Source organism: Arachis hypogaea, chromosome 10, assembly GCF_003086295.3.
Source record: "Arachis hypogaea cultivar Tifrunner chromosome 10, arahy.Tifrunner.gnm2.J5K5, whole genome shotgun sequence".
NCBI lineage: Eukaryota > Viridiplantae > Streptophyta > Magnoliopsida > Fabales > Fabaceae > Arachis > Arachis hypogaea.
This window is the reverse complement of record NC_092045.1, coordinates 4,129,727-4,143,107: the sequence shown is the minus strand read 5'-3', so window position 1 is coordinate 4,143,107 and position 13,381 is coordinate 4,129,727. Positions and strand designations below refer to the sequence as shown.

Below are 13,381 nucleotides of genomic sequence, written 5' to 3'. Positions count from 1 at the left end.
AACATGATCACGTATTTATTATTTAAAGGGAAAATAGTGTCATAAAATTATTAGCATATTTGTAATGGAAAAGTATATGAAACAAGAGGTTATTAGCCAAAAACTAAACAAAACCACATAAATTTATATTAATAATCAAAATTTAAAAAATTTAAAATTGATTAACTAAACCTAATTAAAACCTATAAAAATCTTTATCTTCTCTCTTACATTAACCTACCCACCTCTAACAATCAAACACACAGACCTCTCTCTCTCACCGTCAGGCCCTCTCCGCCTCCTCACCTCCCCACCGCGACCCACTCTTCTGATTGCTTCCGCTTCCAGCCGGAACTGTCTTTACCAGATCGAGAGCTCGTGAACCTTATGCTCGGACTCGGGTTCGGGTCTTGGAGCTTCCGCGCGTCAGTGCACGTGACTTTTCTCTCGGAGTCGGCGTCAACAGCAACAGGAACAGGCACGTTGAGACCGAATAGCTCCGGCATAGGCCTGAGGGAGCCTCCTCGGAGCACCGTTTCAATGGCGGCCTGACATATGTGCCAGTTTCCAGTCCATAGTAGTCCAACGTCACCGTTAACCGGGTTAACCGTTCGTCCACATGCTTCGAAAAGTAGAGACTGAAAAAGAGCTGCACAGAATATATGTTCTTGCTTTTGAAGGTGGACTTGGTTGGAGAGTGCTATGATGCAGGTGATCATGTGAAGTTTGGATTGTCAATGGCTTTCACAGTAGTCGCACGGTAGCACATCATCACGATGTTGCTCTTTGTGTTTTGGGATATTAGGTACCATTTTGATAATTAAAGAGACTGCAAACTACACAATTATAGAAATATAAAAAAAGCATTCATTTAATATGAAAAAAACATCCTAATACTTAACAAAAAAAAATATCCAGTTATATTTTAGCAAAAATAATTAAATATCTATAAAATATAAAAAAATATGAAATTCTTAAAGAAATAGAGACATTCACATTTGCAATACAAAAAAAATTCGAAAATATATAAAAGAACATCCATTTAGTATGAAAAAGAAACATTCTGATACTTAACAGAAGAAACATCATATATATTAACTCGTAGAGATTTTGGATTTACCAAAGGTATTTTAGCTGATTTTTGGCTAATACCCTTTTAGTTTTCTAGCATTACTTATTTGTAATTTATAGTTATTAATTAGTTATTATTAATATTTTTAATAGTATAAGATTATATTTAATAATGTGAAATTACACACTTTTTTTTACTGATTAAATAAGGATCAAATTTTAATAAAAATACTGATTTCTTAGATTTTTTTTTTTATTTAAAGCGTCTACCATATCGTCTTGATTAAAAGACGTTTTGACCATATATATTAAAAAATAAACACCTTTATTAAATAAAAGTATAAAATAAAATCTACCACCATAGTCTAGTAGTTATTATGAAAGATCAGAGCCAAGGATCATGGATTATACTTGATCTTATTAAACTGCTCTAATAATTGATAATTAATAATTTATATTTCTTTGTTGATCATCTAGTAAATTTCGATACATGTATTATTCTAGGTACACGAAAAGGCAATTACGACATAATATAAATAGATGATACATATCCAAACCTAAACACTTGTCCTCTAAAACAATAAAACGAGGATGAAGATGGTAATAATAATAATAAGCTTTGTAAGCATATTATTGCCATTGTGCATAGTAGCTACGGTACAAGAGCCTCCAGAAGAGTATTTGGAAATCCATAATGATGCACGAGCAAGCCTTGGGATTCCTCCTCTAAAGTGGGATGTGAAATTAGCAAAAAAAGCTCAACAGTATTTGAATAAACTCATCCAAACTTGTCTCAAGGGAAAACTTCAGCCAATCATAAGCCGTTACTACGGCCAAAATCTTGCGTGGCATATGGCATCCGATCCCTTAACAGGAGCAAAAGCGGTGGCGGGGTGGGTTGCCGAAAAAAAGTATTACGACTATAAATCCAATTCGTGCATTGGCGGTGGTGATTGTGAATGCTACACTCAGGTTGTTTGGAGAAACACTACTCATATTGGGTGTGCTACAGTTAAGTGCGATAAATGCCAAAAGAGATGCACCCTTGTTCTTTGTCTTTATAGTCCTCCAGGAAATGCTGATGGTGAACGCCCTTATTAGTTAATTAAACTACTTTTATTTATTAAGTATACACTAAAATTAACTATTAAAATCGAGTAATACTACGTATTGGATAATGCTACGTAGTGAAATCATTATAAATAATAAATAAAAATATATGTTATAAGTTATAGTTTAATTAACGAGAAATGATATATATATTATTTTGTGTATTTTTTTCTTTCGTACATCTTTCACTTTTGGTATGAAAAATAATTGCAAAAAGTGAATGAAAATAAAAAAATTATCTTTCATACCATAAAAATATTAAAAATGTAAAAAAAAATGATACATGTTAGTATTCTACCATACCAACACGTAAGAATATGATCGGCTAATATATACTATAAGTTTGCAATAGTTTCCTATTTTCGTTCTTGTTGCATTGATCTTGTAGATTTTATGGTTATCAATTTTAGCTTATAACTATGGTTGTGTTTGCCCAAGTCCCCCCCCCCCCCCCCCCATATTAAAAGTTAATTAAAACAGTATGCAATTAGTATTAATCATTAATTTTTTCCGATAATTAACAAATTCTTGACCCTCAATCAAGGAAAGTAAAGATTAGTAGATCAAATAACAATTGAAAAATAATAGAAACAACCAATGTTTTAAAAATCGAATTGAGTCAATTGGTTAGATTGAGAATTGTTTACTATGTGATTGTGATTTGGTTGATAAACTAAAATTGTCTGTTTAAAAACTGTTCATAACGATTAAATTGGCCAAAACTCGATCAGTCAAATTAAATCGAAAACTGATCCATTTTTTGTGTGGGTGTCTCTTTTTAATTTTTATGATTCTTGTAGTATGAGTATCTCTAATGAACTATTTAAATTTACGACAAAAAAGTTATTTTTATATATAATAAATAAAAAATATTTAATAATTAAAATAAAATAAATCAAAATAATTAAAATTTATCTTATTTAATATTTATTAATTAATAAATAATTAATAAATATTAAATGAGATAAATTTTAATTATTTTTTATTTTTTAAGCATTACCAAATGTAGTTTTGATTAGATCAATTAATTTGTCGTACGCGTCAACCGAGAGCAAACATGACCATAATTAGGTATTTTTTAAATATTATTTTTTATTTTGTTTTTATTGAAAAATAAATAAAATATAAATACTTTTTTTAATTTTTAAAGAGGAAGTATAGGAGCCAATCTGTTAATAAAATATTTGTACAATGTGTATAATAGAGATTTAGAAATGTCCGATTCAATATTAAAGATATAAGCATTAATGTTATCTTTTTTCATTAGTTTAAGTTTTTGGGATGAGGTGTTTTGACATGAGATGTTTATTATCTCTAGTACCCGGATAGTTATTCTGAATAGTATAGGTGATGTTCATTTTTTAACTCATAATGGGCCAAATAAATAATCCATTGTATATATTGTACAAATATTCCATTGACTCGCTAATAAAACTCTTTTTTAAATAATTAATACGTAAAAATAAATTAATAATAATAAATTTTTAAAAATATTGACTGAAAAAAGAACAAGTAATATTTTTTATATTAAAAGCGTCCATCGAATCGTCTTAATTAAACGACATTTTGGCAATATATATTAAAATAAACACCTTTATTTTATACTATATAAAATAAGAATATAAAATAAAATCTACCACCATAGTCTAGTAGTTATTATAAAAGATCAGAGCCAACAGCCAAGGATCATCGATTATACTTGATCATTAAGCTGCTCTAATAATAATTGATAATTAATAATTTATATTTCCTTGTCGATCATCTAGTAAATTTCGATACATGTATTCCAAGTAACGAAAAGGCAACTACGACATAATATAAATAGATGATACATACCCAAGCCTAAACACATCTCTAAAACAATAAAACGAGGATGAAGATGGTAATAATAATAATAAGCTTTCTAAGCATATTATTGCCATTGTGCATAGTAACTGCGGTACAAGAGTCTCCAGACGAGTATTTGAAAGTCCATAATGATGAACGAGCAAAAGTTGGGGTTCCTCCATTAAAGTGGGATGAGAAATTAGCAAGAAAAGCTCAAAAGTATTTGAATACAATCACCCAACATTGTCTCGAGGGGAAATATCAGCCAACCATAGACCCTTACTACGGCCAGAATGTTGCGTGGCATATGACATCCGATCACTTTACGGGGGCAAAAGCCGTGGAGGGGTGGGTTGCCGAAAAAAAGTACTACGACCATAAATCCAATTTGTGCATTGGTGGTGATTGTGAATGCTACATTCAGGTTGTTTGGAGAGACACTACTCATGTTGGATGTGCTAGAGTTAAGTGCGATAAATGCCAAGTGGGATGCACTCTTGTTGCTTGTCTTTATAGTCCTCCAGGAAACGATGATGGTGTACGTCCTTACTAGTTAATTAAACTACTTTTATTATGTATACAATAAAATTGGCTATTAAAATTAAATAATGCTACGTAGCTAAAATTAAATGTAAACCAAATTTTAATTTTTTTGTTATTATTGCATGCATTTATAATTTTATAATTTTTTCTCTCAAATAAAAATTTTAAATTTTTATATTTTTAATTCTAAAAAAATCTCAAATCACCTCAACACATTTTACAAAAAATAAAAATATTTTAAATTTGATCGGTCTCTAGTTATTTATTAAAAATTAAAAATATTCAAAATTATTGGTTTATGATTTGTAAAATAAGATAATAAATAATAATAAAGTAGCACCAATTTATTGATTATGAATGGATAATATGTGTATAAAATTATAAATATTATATATATAAAATTAAAGTATAGATGTTAAATTAAAGAATTTAACAATTTCTATTATACAACTTAATGAACTTATATTTTACATATAGACTATTAAAAAATAAAATATAAAATATAAAAAAATTAAGAAATAAAATTTTAAAAAGTAATTATATATTAATTTGTTATATTAAAATTAATAAATAAATATACATATAAATAGTAAATAAAAAAATTAAAATTATAATTCTTTGGTCTACATGAGATAATTTGAAATAAATAACAAGACATATAGTTTAAAATTTAATAATATTAATTGTAAAAATTTGTCAATTATAAATATTATAGGTATAAAATTATGAATATTATTAAAATAAAATTCTAGATATTACGTGTATTTTATCTAACTATGAATATTATGTATATGATCTTATGGATATTATAAGTAAATTTGTCAATTAAATAAATTAATTTACATATTTAACATTTTTTTCAAATTCAATTATAGTAAAATTTAAAAATATATGTGAATCAGAATAAATCATTTTACTTTAAAAACATGAAACAAGTTTTCAAATTATCAAAGACGGTGATTTAAAAAATTATACATTAATTTAAATGTATGATGTCTTTAAAAAAAATTAAAATAATTTGAATTATGATTTATTAGTATACAAGTGAAATAATTTAGAATATGTAGTAAAATATAATTTAAAATTAAATAATATTAATTATAAAAAAATATTAACTATAAAAATTATGTGTATAAATATATAGATATTACAAAATAAATAAAAAATATATTTTTATTAAAAGGTTTTAGTTAGATGATAAAATCTATGACCTTCTCGAAGTTGCATGTGAATGTGTGTGTTATGCTATCATGTGAATGTATAAAACTAGCTATTAGAGCTGACTTGATGAAAGGCAGAATCCATGCAGCAACCAACAAATAGACGGTAATTAATTTGATGAATTGTAATGAGGTATTTGCTTTGGTCTTTAAAAATGATTTTTAATTATTAAAAAATATTAAATAATTACTTTTTTAATTTAAAAGTATACTAACTAAAAAATTTTAAATATTTAAAATTTACTAAAAAAATTAGACAACAAATATTAGATGCCATATGCCTTATAATTAATATGTGACATTATACGTATACGCATAAATTTTGACTTGTTAATTAGGCCTAATGATCAATGTCTCTTAAAACATTTATATCAAGTTAGAGAGAGGGGGGTTTTAAATCAAACATTTATATAAAGTTAAACCACACATATATGATATAATTTTAGCAATACAAATGGTTATTTTTGTAGAGAAATTATGTTTATATTTCTTTTTTTTATTATTAATTTCAAAACGTTATTTGAAATACTAATTTTGGTGAGATTAACAATTCTATTATGGCAACATAATTTAGATTCATTAATTTTAACGAGATTAATAATTTTATTGTAAAAACTCTCTTTAGTTGGTTAAGTTAAAGATATAAAATAAAATTTTTATTTATAAGAGAATTTAGAATAAAATAAACACAAAATTTATATCATATTCATCTTATATTTACTTTAAAATTAAAAGATACATGAATTATTTATATTAATAAAAAAGCAAAAGCCTTTATAATTTAAATAGTATAAAATTAATACATAACGCAATTTAATTACTATATATCCTAAATAATATAAAATTTATATCCCCTTATTATAATTAACTAATTAATATACCTAATCTCCTGTGTCTCCTTGTTCCTGCATCATTATTTGATTAAGGCATTTACAAACTTTTTTAATTTGACCTCAAGTTATTATGAAAGATCAGAATCAAGAATCATCAATTATATATAATTATTATACTGCTCTAATTGATAATTAATATTTTAGTTTCTTTCTTGATCATCTAGTAATTAAATCAATACATGTATTCAAGTACATCAAAAGGCAACTATATACATATAGCCATTATTCATTACAATATTATAATAATCCAACAAATGAGAATTGGCAGAGAACAATAAAATGAGAATTATGAAGATGGTAATAATAATAATAAATTTTGTAAGTATATTATTGCCATTGTGCATAGCAGCTATGATAGCGAATGAGGCAGAGCCTCCAGAAGAGTATTTGAGAGGCTACAACACTGCACGACCAAGTGTTGGGGTTCCTCCACTAAAGTGGGATGTAAAACTAGAAAAAAAAAGCTCAAGAGCTGGTGAATGAATGCCTCAGAATCTGCTGGGGAAAACCACCGCCATGCAAGTCCCCTATCTACGGCGAGAATCTTATGCTGAAGTTTGGATCTGCTGAACACATTACAGCAGCAAAAGTAGTGAGATGGGTGGCACAGAAAGAGTACTACGACCATAAATCCAACTCGTGTATTGGTGGTAAGTGTAAAGAATACACTCAAGTTGTTTGGAGAGAAACTACTCATGTTGGGTGTGCTAGAGTTAAGTGCGATGACTGCCAAAAGAGGAGTACAGATTTTATGTGCTGCGTGTGTTTGGCTTACTAATATGTATAACATTTAATTTTGGCTGATCGATGTGCCTGTTGATAAAGAGTCATTGAATTATATATGCTTTTTAATCTAACGGTAAAAATTTGTCTAAATCTAATTTCATATGATTGGCTAGTAATACTTTAATTTACTTTTGTGTTAGTGGGATATAAATATTAGTTTTATGATAATTATTATTGTTAAATTTAGAATGTTTTGTGTATTATATCAAAAAATTAAAAAATCAAATATTTAAATTAATTCAGTTTGATTTTGGAACCTTAACGCTCAATTCTCTCAAACTCTTCGGCGATGCTCACTTGAACAACGGAACCATCAGCCTCACGCGCGACCTTTCGGTCCCCAGCTATGGCTCCAGCAGAGCCTTATATTCTCGTCCGGTCAAATTCTACCAACCGGGAAACCATTCTCCGGCCAGCTTCCGAACCTTCTTCTCATTTTCTGTAACCAATCTCAACCCTTCATCAATTGGCGGCGGCCTCGCATTTGTCCTCTCGCCGGGCGACGACTCTCTCAACGACGCTGGCGGAAGTCTCGACCTCGTCGCCGCTGCCACGAAGTTCGTCGCCATTGAATTCGACACGTTAATGGACGCTGAGTTCAAGGACATTAACGGTAACTACGTCGGCGTGGACTTAAATAGCATGGTTTCGGCGAAGGTTTTCGATTTGGGATTCATCAATGTCGATCTCAAAAGCGGTGACACGGTGAACGCGTGGATCGAGTTCGATGGATCAACAACGATTTTAACGGTTTGGGTCTCGTACTCGAATCTGAAACCGAAAGACCCGATTTTGACAATATAAAATTTGTATTCTCTTATTATAATTAATAACCAATTAATATACTTAATCTACTATTTCTATTTGTTCCTGCATCATTATTTGATTAAGGCATTTACAAGCTTTTTTTAATTTGATCCCAAGTTATTATGAAAGATCATATTCAAGAATCATCAATATAATCATTATACTGCTCTAATTGATAATTAATAATTTATATTTTTTTCTTGATCATCTAGTAATTAAATCAATACATACATGTATTGAAGTACATCAAAGGCAACTATATATATATATATATATATATATAGATTGTACATATAGCCATTATTCATTACAATATTATTATAGACTAATATTTGGCAAGTATTGGCAGAGAACAACTAAATGAGAATTAGGAAGATGGTAATAATAATAAGTTTTGCAAGCATATTATTGCTATTGTGCATAGTAGCTGTGGTAGCTAAAGAGGCAGAGCCTCCGGAAGAGTATTTGAGAGGCCACATCAGTGCACGAGCAATGGTTGGGTTCCTCCGCTGAAGTGGGATGTGAAACTAAAAAACAGAGCTCAAGAGTTGGTGAATGAATACCTGGGAATCTGCTGGGGAAAACCACCGCCAATGGTAAATGCCCAGAAACAGGATGCGTCGTTGCCAAGTGCACCGTTACTGTTTGTCTTTATAGTCCTAAAGGAGACGTTGAAGGCCATCGTCCTTTCTAGTTAATTACAATCAATGTTATATGTATAAAATTATGGATAGGTGAAAATTCATCTATAGTTGACTTCAGGTGAAGTTGAAATTAGTCAAATTTAGTCAAATATAGGTGAAAATTTAGATGAAAATTTAGTCAAATTAGTCAAATTATCTAACAGCTCTCAGGTATCAATTTCACGTAAAATCGACTGTACCTGAGTATATGTATAAAATTATGAATGTTATGAATATGAAATTATGGATGTTATTAAAGTGAAATCCTAAATATTATGTGTACCTTACTTAACTATGAATGTTATGTGTACGAATTTATGGATGTTATAAGTAAATTTGTCAATTGAATAAATTAATTTAAGTATTTAACATTTTTTTTCAAATCCAATTATAGTAAAATTTAAAAATATATGTGAATCGGAATAAATCATTTCATTTTAAAAAACATGAAACAAATTTTCAAATTATCAAAGACAATAATTTAAAAAATTATACCTTGATTAAATGTATGATGCCTTTAAAAAAATATTAAAATAATTTAAAATTATGATTTATTAGTGCACAGATAAAATAATTTAAAATATATAATAAAATATAATTTAAAATTAAATAATATTAATTATAAAAATATATTAATCGTAAAAATTATATGTATGAATATATAAATATTACATAATAAATAAAAAATTTGCTTTTGCTATTATAATGTAAATTAAATACCATAAATTATGTGTATTCATCTAAGAATGAAAATTGATAAACGTATATATTTATAATATGCTATTTAATATATACAATTAATATTTTTATATATAATAAATATTTGAATAAAAAAAAGATGAAACGTGTGAAAAGATAATAGTTAAACTTTGCTCATCTCATTAAATAAAGTTAAAAATAGAATATTTTAGCTGATTTTGGTTTCTTAAGTTTATTTCTCAAACTTTTTTCATTAAAATTATTTATCAGTATATAATACAAGTTACAATACAAAATATACTTCGAAAATGAGGTAAAGAGTAATATATTAAATAAATACTGAATTCTTATTCTCATGATGATGGCATTGTTGATGTTAATTAATTGAGGAACTATTATTTAGCAATAACTTGTTCACTGGTCCGATCCTAGTGATTTTCATTATGCCAGTGATAATTGCATAATTGGGAATGAGTTAGATGATAAAATTTATGGCCTCCTAGAAGTTGCATGTGAATGTGTGATGCTATCATGTTGTGAATGTATAAACTAGCTATTAGAGTATTAGAGCTGACTTAGATAGATGAAAGGCAGAGTCTATGCAGCAACCAACAAATAGACGGTAATTAATTTGATGAATTGTAATTAGGCATTAGTTATGGTCAATACACATAATTAGAAAATTGTTTAATATAAACAAATTTACAAACATATTTGGTATTTATTATTGACAGATTTTGGTTACCGACGAATTTTATTTTTCTGTATAAACCTCGTCGAAAATTATTTACCGACATATTTTTTTCTGTCAATAATTTACCAACAGATTTTTACTAGTTACTGACAAATTTTTCCTCGGTAAATTCTCCTCTCCATTTTCCTTGGGCGTCAAACTTTCTGATGGATTTTCCGTCAGTAATTAGAGACATATTTTTCGATGAATTTTTTGTTGGTAATTATAGGCAGATTTTCAGACAGATTTTTCGTCAGTAATTAGAGACAGATTTTTCGATGAATTTTTCGTCGGTAATTTGAGCTTTGGAATACCATTCCAAACTCTGAGTACAGACAGAAAATCCGTCTGTAAATCCGTTAGTAAGATAAATATAATTTTTTTAGATTTTTTCAATGAAAAATAAATTTATTTTCATACAAAATAAATGTAAAAAAACTCAACTCATATAAATTATATATTTTTTCCTTTGAAAAATAGATTATTTATATAATATTTATTTGCATATAACTCAACTCATTCAATAATGTACAATTATACATCCATATGGTGTGAAAATTACATCCATGTTTCAGAAACATTAGTAGAAACACAAGAAGGACAACAAGAATACACATTTAAAGAGGGATTAGAGGCAAAAAATGCAAGACTTGCAATTTCATGAATGTGCAGTTGCGCTTGGACGATCATAATTCTGGTTCGCCAACTGTCTTGTTACAGTTACATGAGCTAAATCATTGACTCCTGAACCTGAAATGGAATGTGAAGTATCAGGATCATAAAGCATCACTTCACTACACTGAAAATTCTTGGAATGCAGTTAACAATTAAGATAAGAAAGAGTTAGTTGAAAAATATATGTTCTTATATTCCCATCTTAGGATTATATTAGAAGCTATTAGGTTCTGTGTTTAAGATTTAGACAAGTTTCATGAAAATAACCTAAGTTAGCTATTATGATAATTTTTTAATAATTGTTTTTTGCTTGTAAGTGACAAGAATGAAGTTACCTGTATTCTTGTCCATAGCTACCCTGCTAGGCACAACGGCTGAAGGCTGAAAATTTTCAGACACTCATCATGTCAGAAAAAGAATAAGATTAGGACATCATTCAAAGAAACCATCAAAAATGCCATCTAACAATATCAATCCATGGCATGAATTTTTTCTAAAAGGGTAATAAAAATATTGAACTACACGCAATTATGACATAAAAGTTGTTCAAAAAGGGTAATAAAAATATAGTACGAAACTACTAATAGCTGTTTAATTTTGTTTCTGTCTGTATCTCTGTTGTATCTGCTCGTACTTTAGAATGATACAGTCAAACAAATTGTCAGATTTAAATCTTGCATATTGAATTTGGCCGAATAAGATTATTTCGACAAGGAAGAATTAAAATATAGGAAAAATTATTACAAAGGACCGTTAGAAAGATTTAATTATTAAAAAAGATTTTTAATATTAAAATTATTTAGAAGGACTAATTTTATAATATTTAAAAAAAAGATCAAATCTTTTTTGTGAATAGACAAATATATCCTTAGATTATTTTTTTATTTATTTATTTTTTAAAAACATATTTTTTTTCTAATTATTTATCATACTCAAATCCTTATTCTTCGCCTATAATTCAGAGACATTTGTTACTGTCAATCATAAAACATATAACTTGGGAGTATACTAATGTCTTACTATTATCATATATAGAGTAATTAACAATGTAACATCAAATAAATAATTCAAAACTTGTAGAATTTACCTTAAGAGATCTCTTTCTTTAATTATTCAAGGTTTAGCCCTTGAATCAAATGCAATAACTCTAGCGTGAAATATTTGTGTATACCTTTGTGATAGACCGGCTCCTGGCAGGTAAGTTGATTTTCCAATGCTGCATTTGGTATACCCTTGTAGTATTTAGTATTTAGAGTAAAGTGACAAATAAATCCATAATAATTTATATTTCGGAAAGATTAGTCTCTAAAAAAAGTATTAATTAAGTTTTTTAATAAAATAATAAATATGGATAAATTAGTTCAAATTTAGACCTTTTTCCCTAATCATAGGAACTAATTTAAAAGTAGTATGTCTGTTTATTTGTCAATTTACTCTAACATTTATTAAACTCAATTCCAACTGTTTAAATATATGTGACAAACTAATCATTTGGTATAATAATACAAAGTGGACTAATTAATATGTCTTTTTCTTCCAAATAGTAACTGTTCATACCCTAGCCCAATACAAAGGCCCAGGTCCAACTAAAAAGGCCTAACCTGAAGGGTTAAGCCTAGCTGAAGTACCGACCTTCATATAAGAAGTCGGTATCAACCACGACTTGGTCTGAAGAAGTCGGATGTGAGATTAGCTGGCAGAAAAACACTCATTCAAATGAGTAACCGCCCCTAAAATCTCTCTAACCGCTTCATAAAGCCATATCTTAACCTCCCCAAGATAATAGGGACGGTTAGCACCCTAAAGATACGGCACTACTCCAACGGTGGTTATTGGCTCACCACTATAAATACACTGACACCCCTCAGGTATCCCTAAGTCCAATACTCTCTAGACCTGCCTACACTCTTGCTAACTTAGGCATCGGAGTGTCTTTGCAGGTACCACCCCCCATTCACTCGCGGGCACAAGTCGGACGGAGCCTCCCGAGTTGCAGATCCATCTGGAGTTCTCCTCCTTCACACACTTGGGCCGTCAAACGCCATCCATCGTATTAATCTCCGGTTACCTACCGTAACATTGGCGCCGTTGCCGGGGACCCGAGAGATCATCCATCAATGGCGGATAGATCCCACGAAGAAGGCCATGTGGAAACAGATTCTGAACAAGAGAATCTAGACATAGATAATGACAACGAGGACATGGCCCAACAGCAAGATAACGACCAACACAGAGAGGGTACCTCCGGAATGAAGAATCCGAAGGTAAATTCCTCAGATGGACGTGAGTCGGAAAAGGGTGGACCATCCCACATAACTGAATTGATGGGATTAGTCCATAGCCGCCTGGAACAAT

The 13,381-nt window shown here is 29.1% G+C and overlaps 3 protein-coding genes and 1 long non-coding RNA gene across 4 annotated transcripts; 2 read left to right on the top strand and 2 right to left on the bottom strand.

Moving 5' to 3' along the window:
• Window positions 1-281: 281 nt before the first annotated feature.
• On the bottom strand, window positions 282-698 carry LOC112717204 (LOB domain-containing protein 38-like). Its single transcript, XM_025769299.1, has one exon. The coding sequence runs from the start codon at window positions 696-698 to the stop codon at window positions 282-284; it is 417 nt and encodes a 138-aa protein (XP_025625084.1).
• A 943-nt stretch (window positions 699-1,641) lies between these two features.
• On the top strand, window positions 1,642-4,540 carry LOC112717202 (uncharacterized). Its single transcript, XM_025769298.1, has 2 exons — window positions 1,642-2,134; window positions 4,092-4,540. Exons 1-2 carry the CDS (start codon window positions 1,642-1,644, stop codon window positions 4,538-4,540), a joined length of 942 nt encoding a protein of 313 aa, XP_025625083.1.
• A 2,454-nt stretch (window positions 4,541-6,994) lies between these two features.
• Window positions 6,995-8,233, top strand: LOC140175541 (L-type lectin-domain containing receptor kinase VIII.2-like). The gene is made up of 2 exons (XM_072204045.1): window positions 6,995-7,087; window positions 7,673-8,233. The coding sequence occupies exons 1-2, from the start codon at window positions 6,995-6,997 to the stop codon at window positions 8,231-8,233; spliced, it is 654 nt and encodes a 217-aa protein (XP_072060146.1).
• Window positions 8,234-10,804: 2,571 nt separating this feature from the next.
• On the bottom strand, window positions 10,805-11,727 carry LOC140175452 (uncharacterized). Its single transcript, XR_011866258.1, has 2 exons — window positions 11,362-11,727; window positions 10,805-11,101 (listed from the first exon to the last, which is right to left on the bottom strand). It is a non-coding gene; the product is annotated as an uncharacterized lncRNA (long non-coding RNA).
• Between the last annotated feature and the right edge of the window lie 1,654 nt (window positions 11,728-13,381).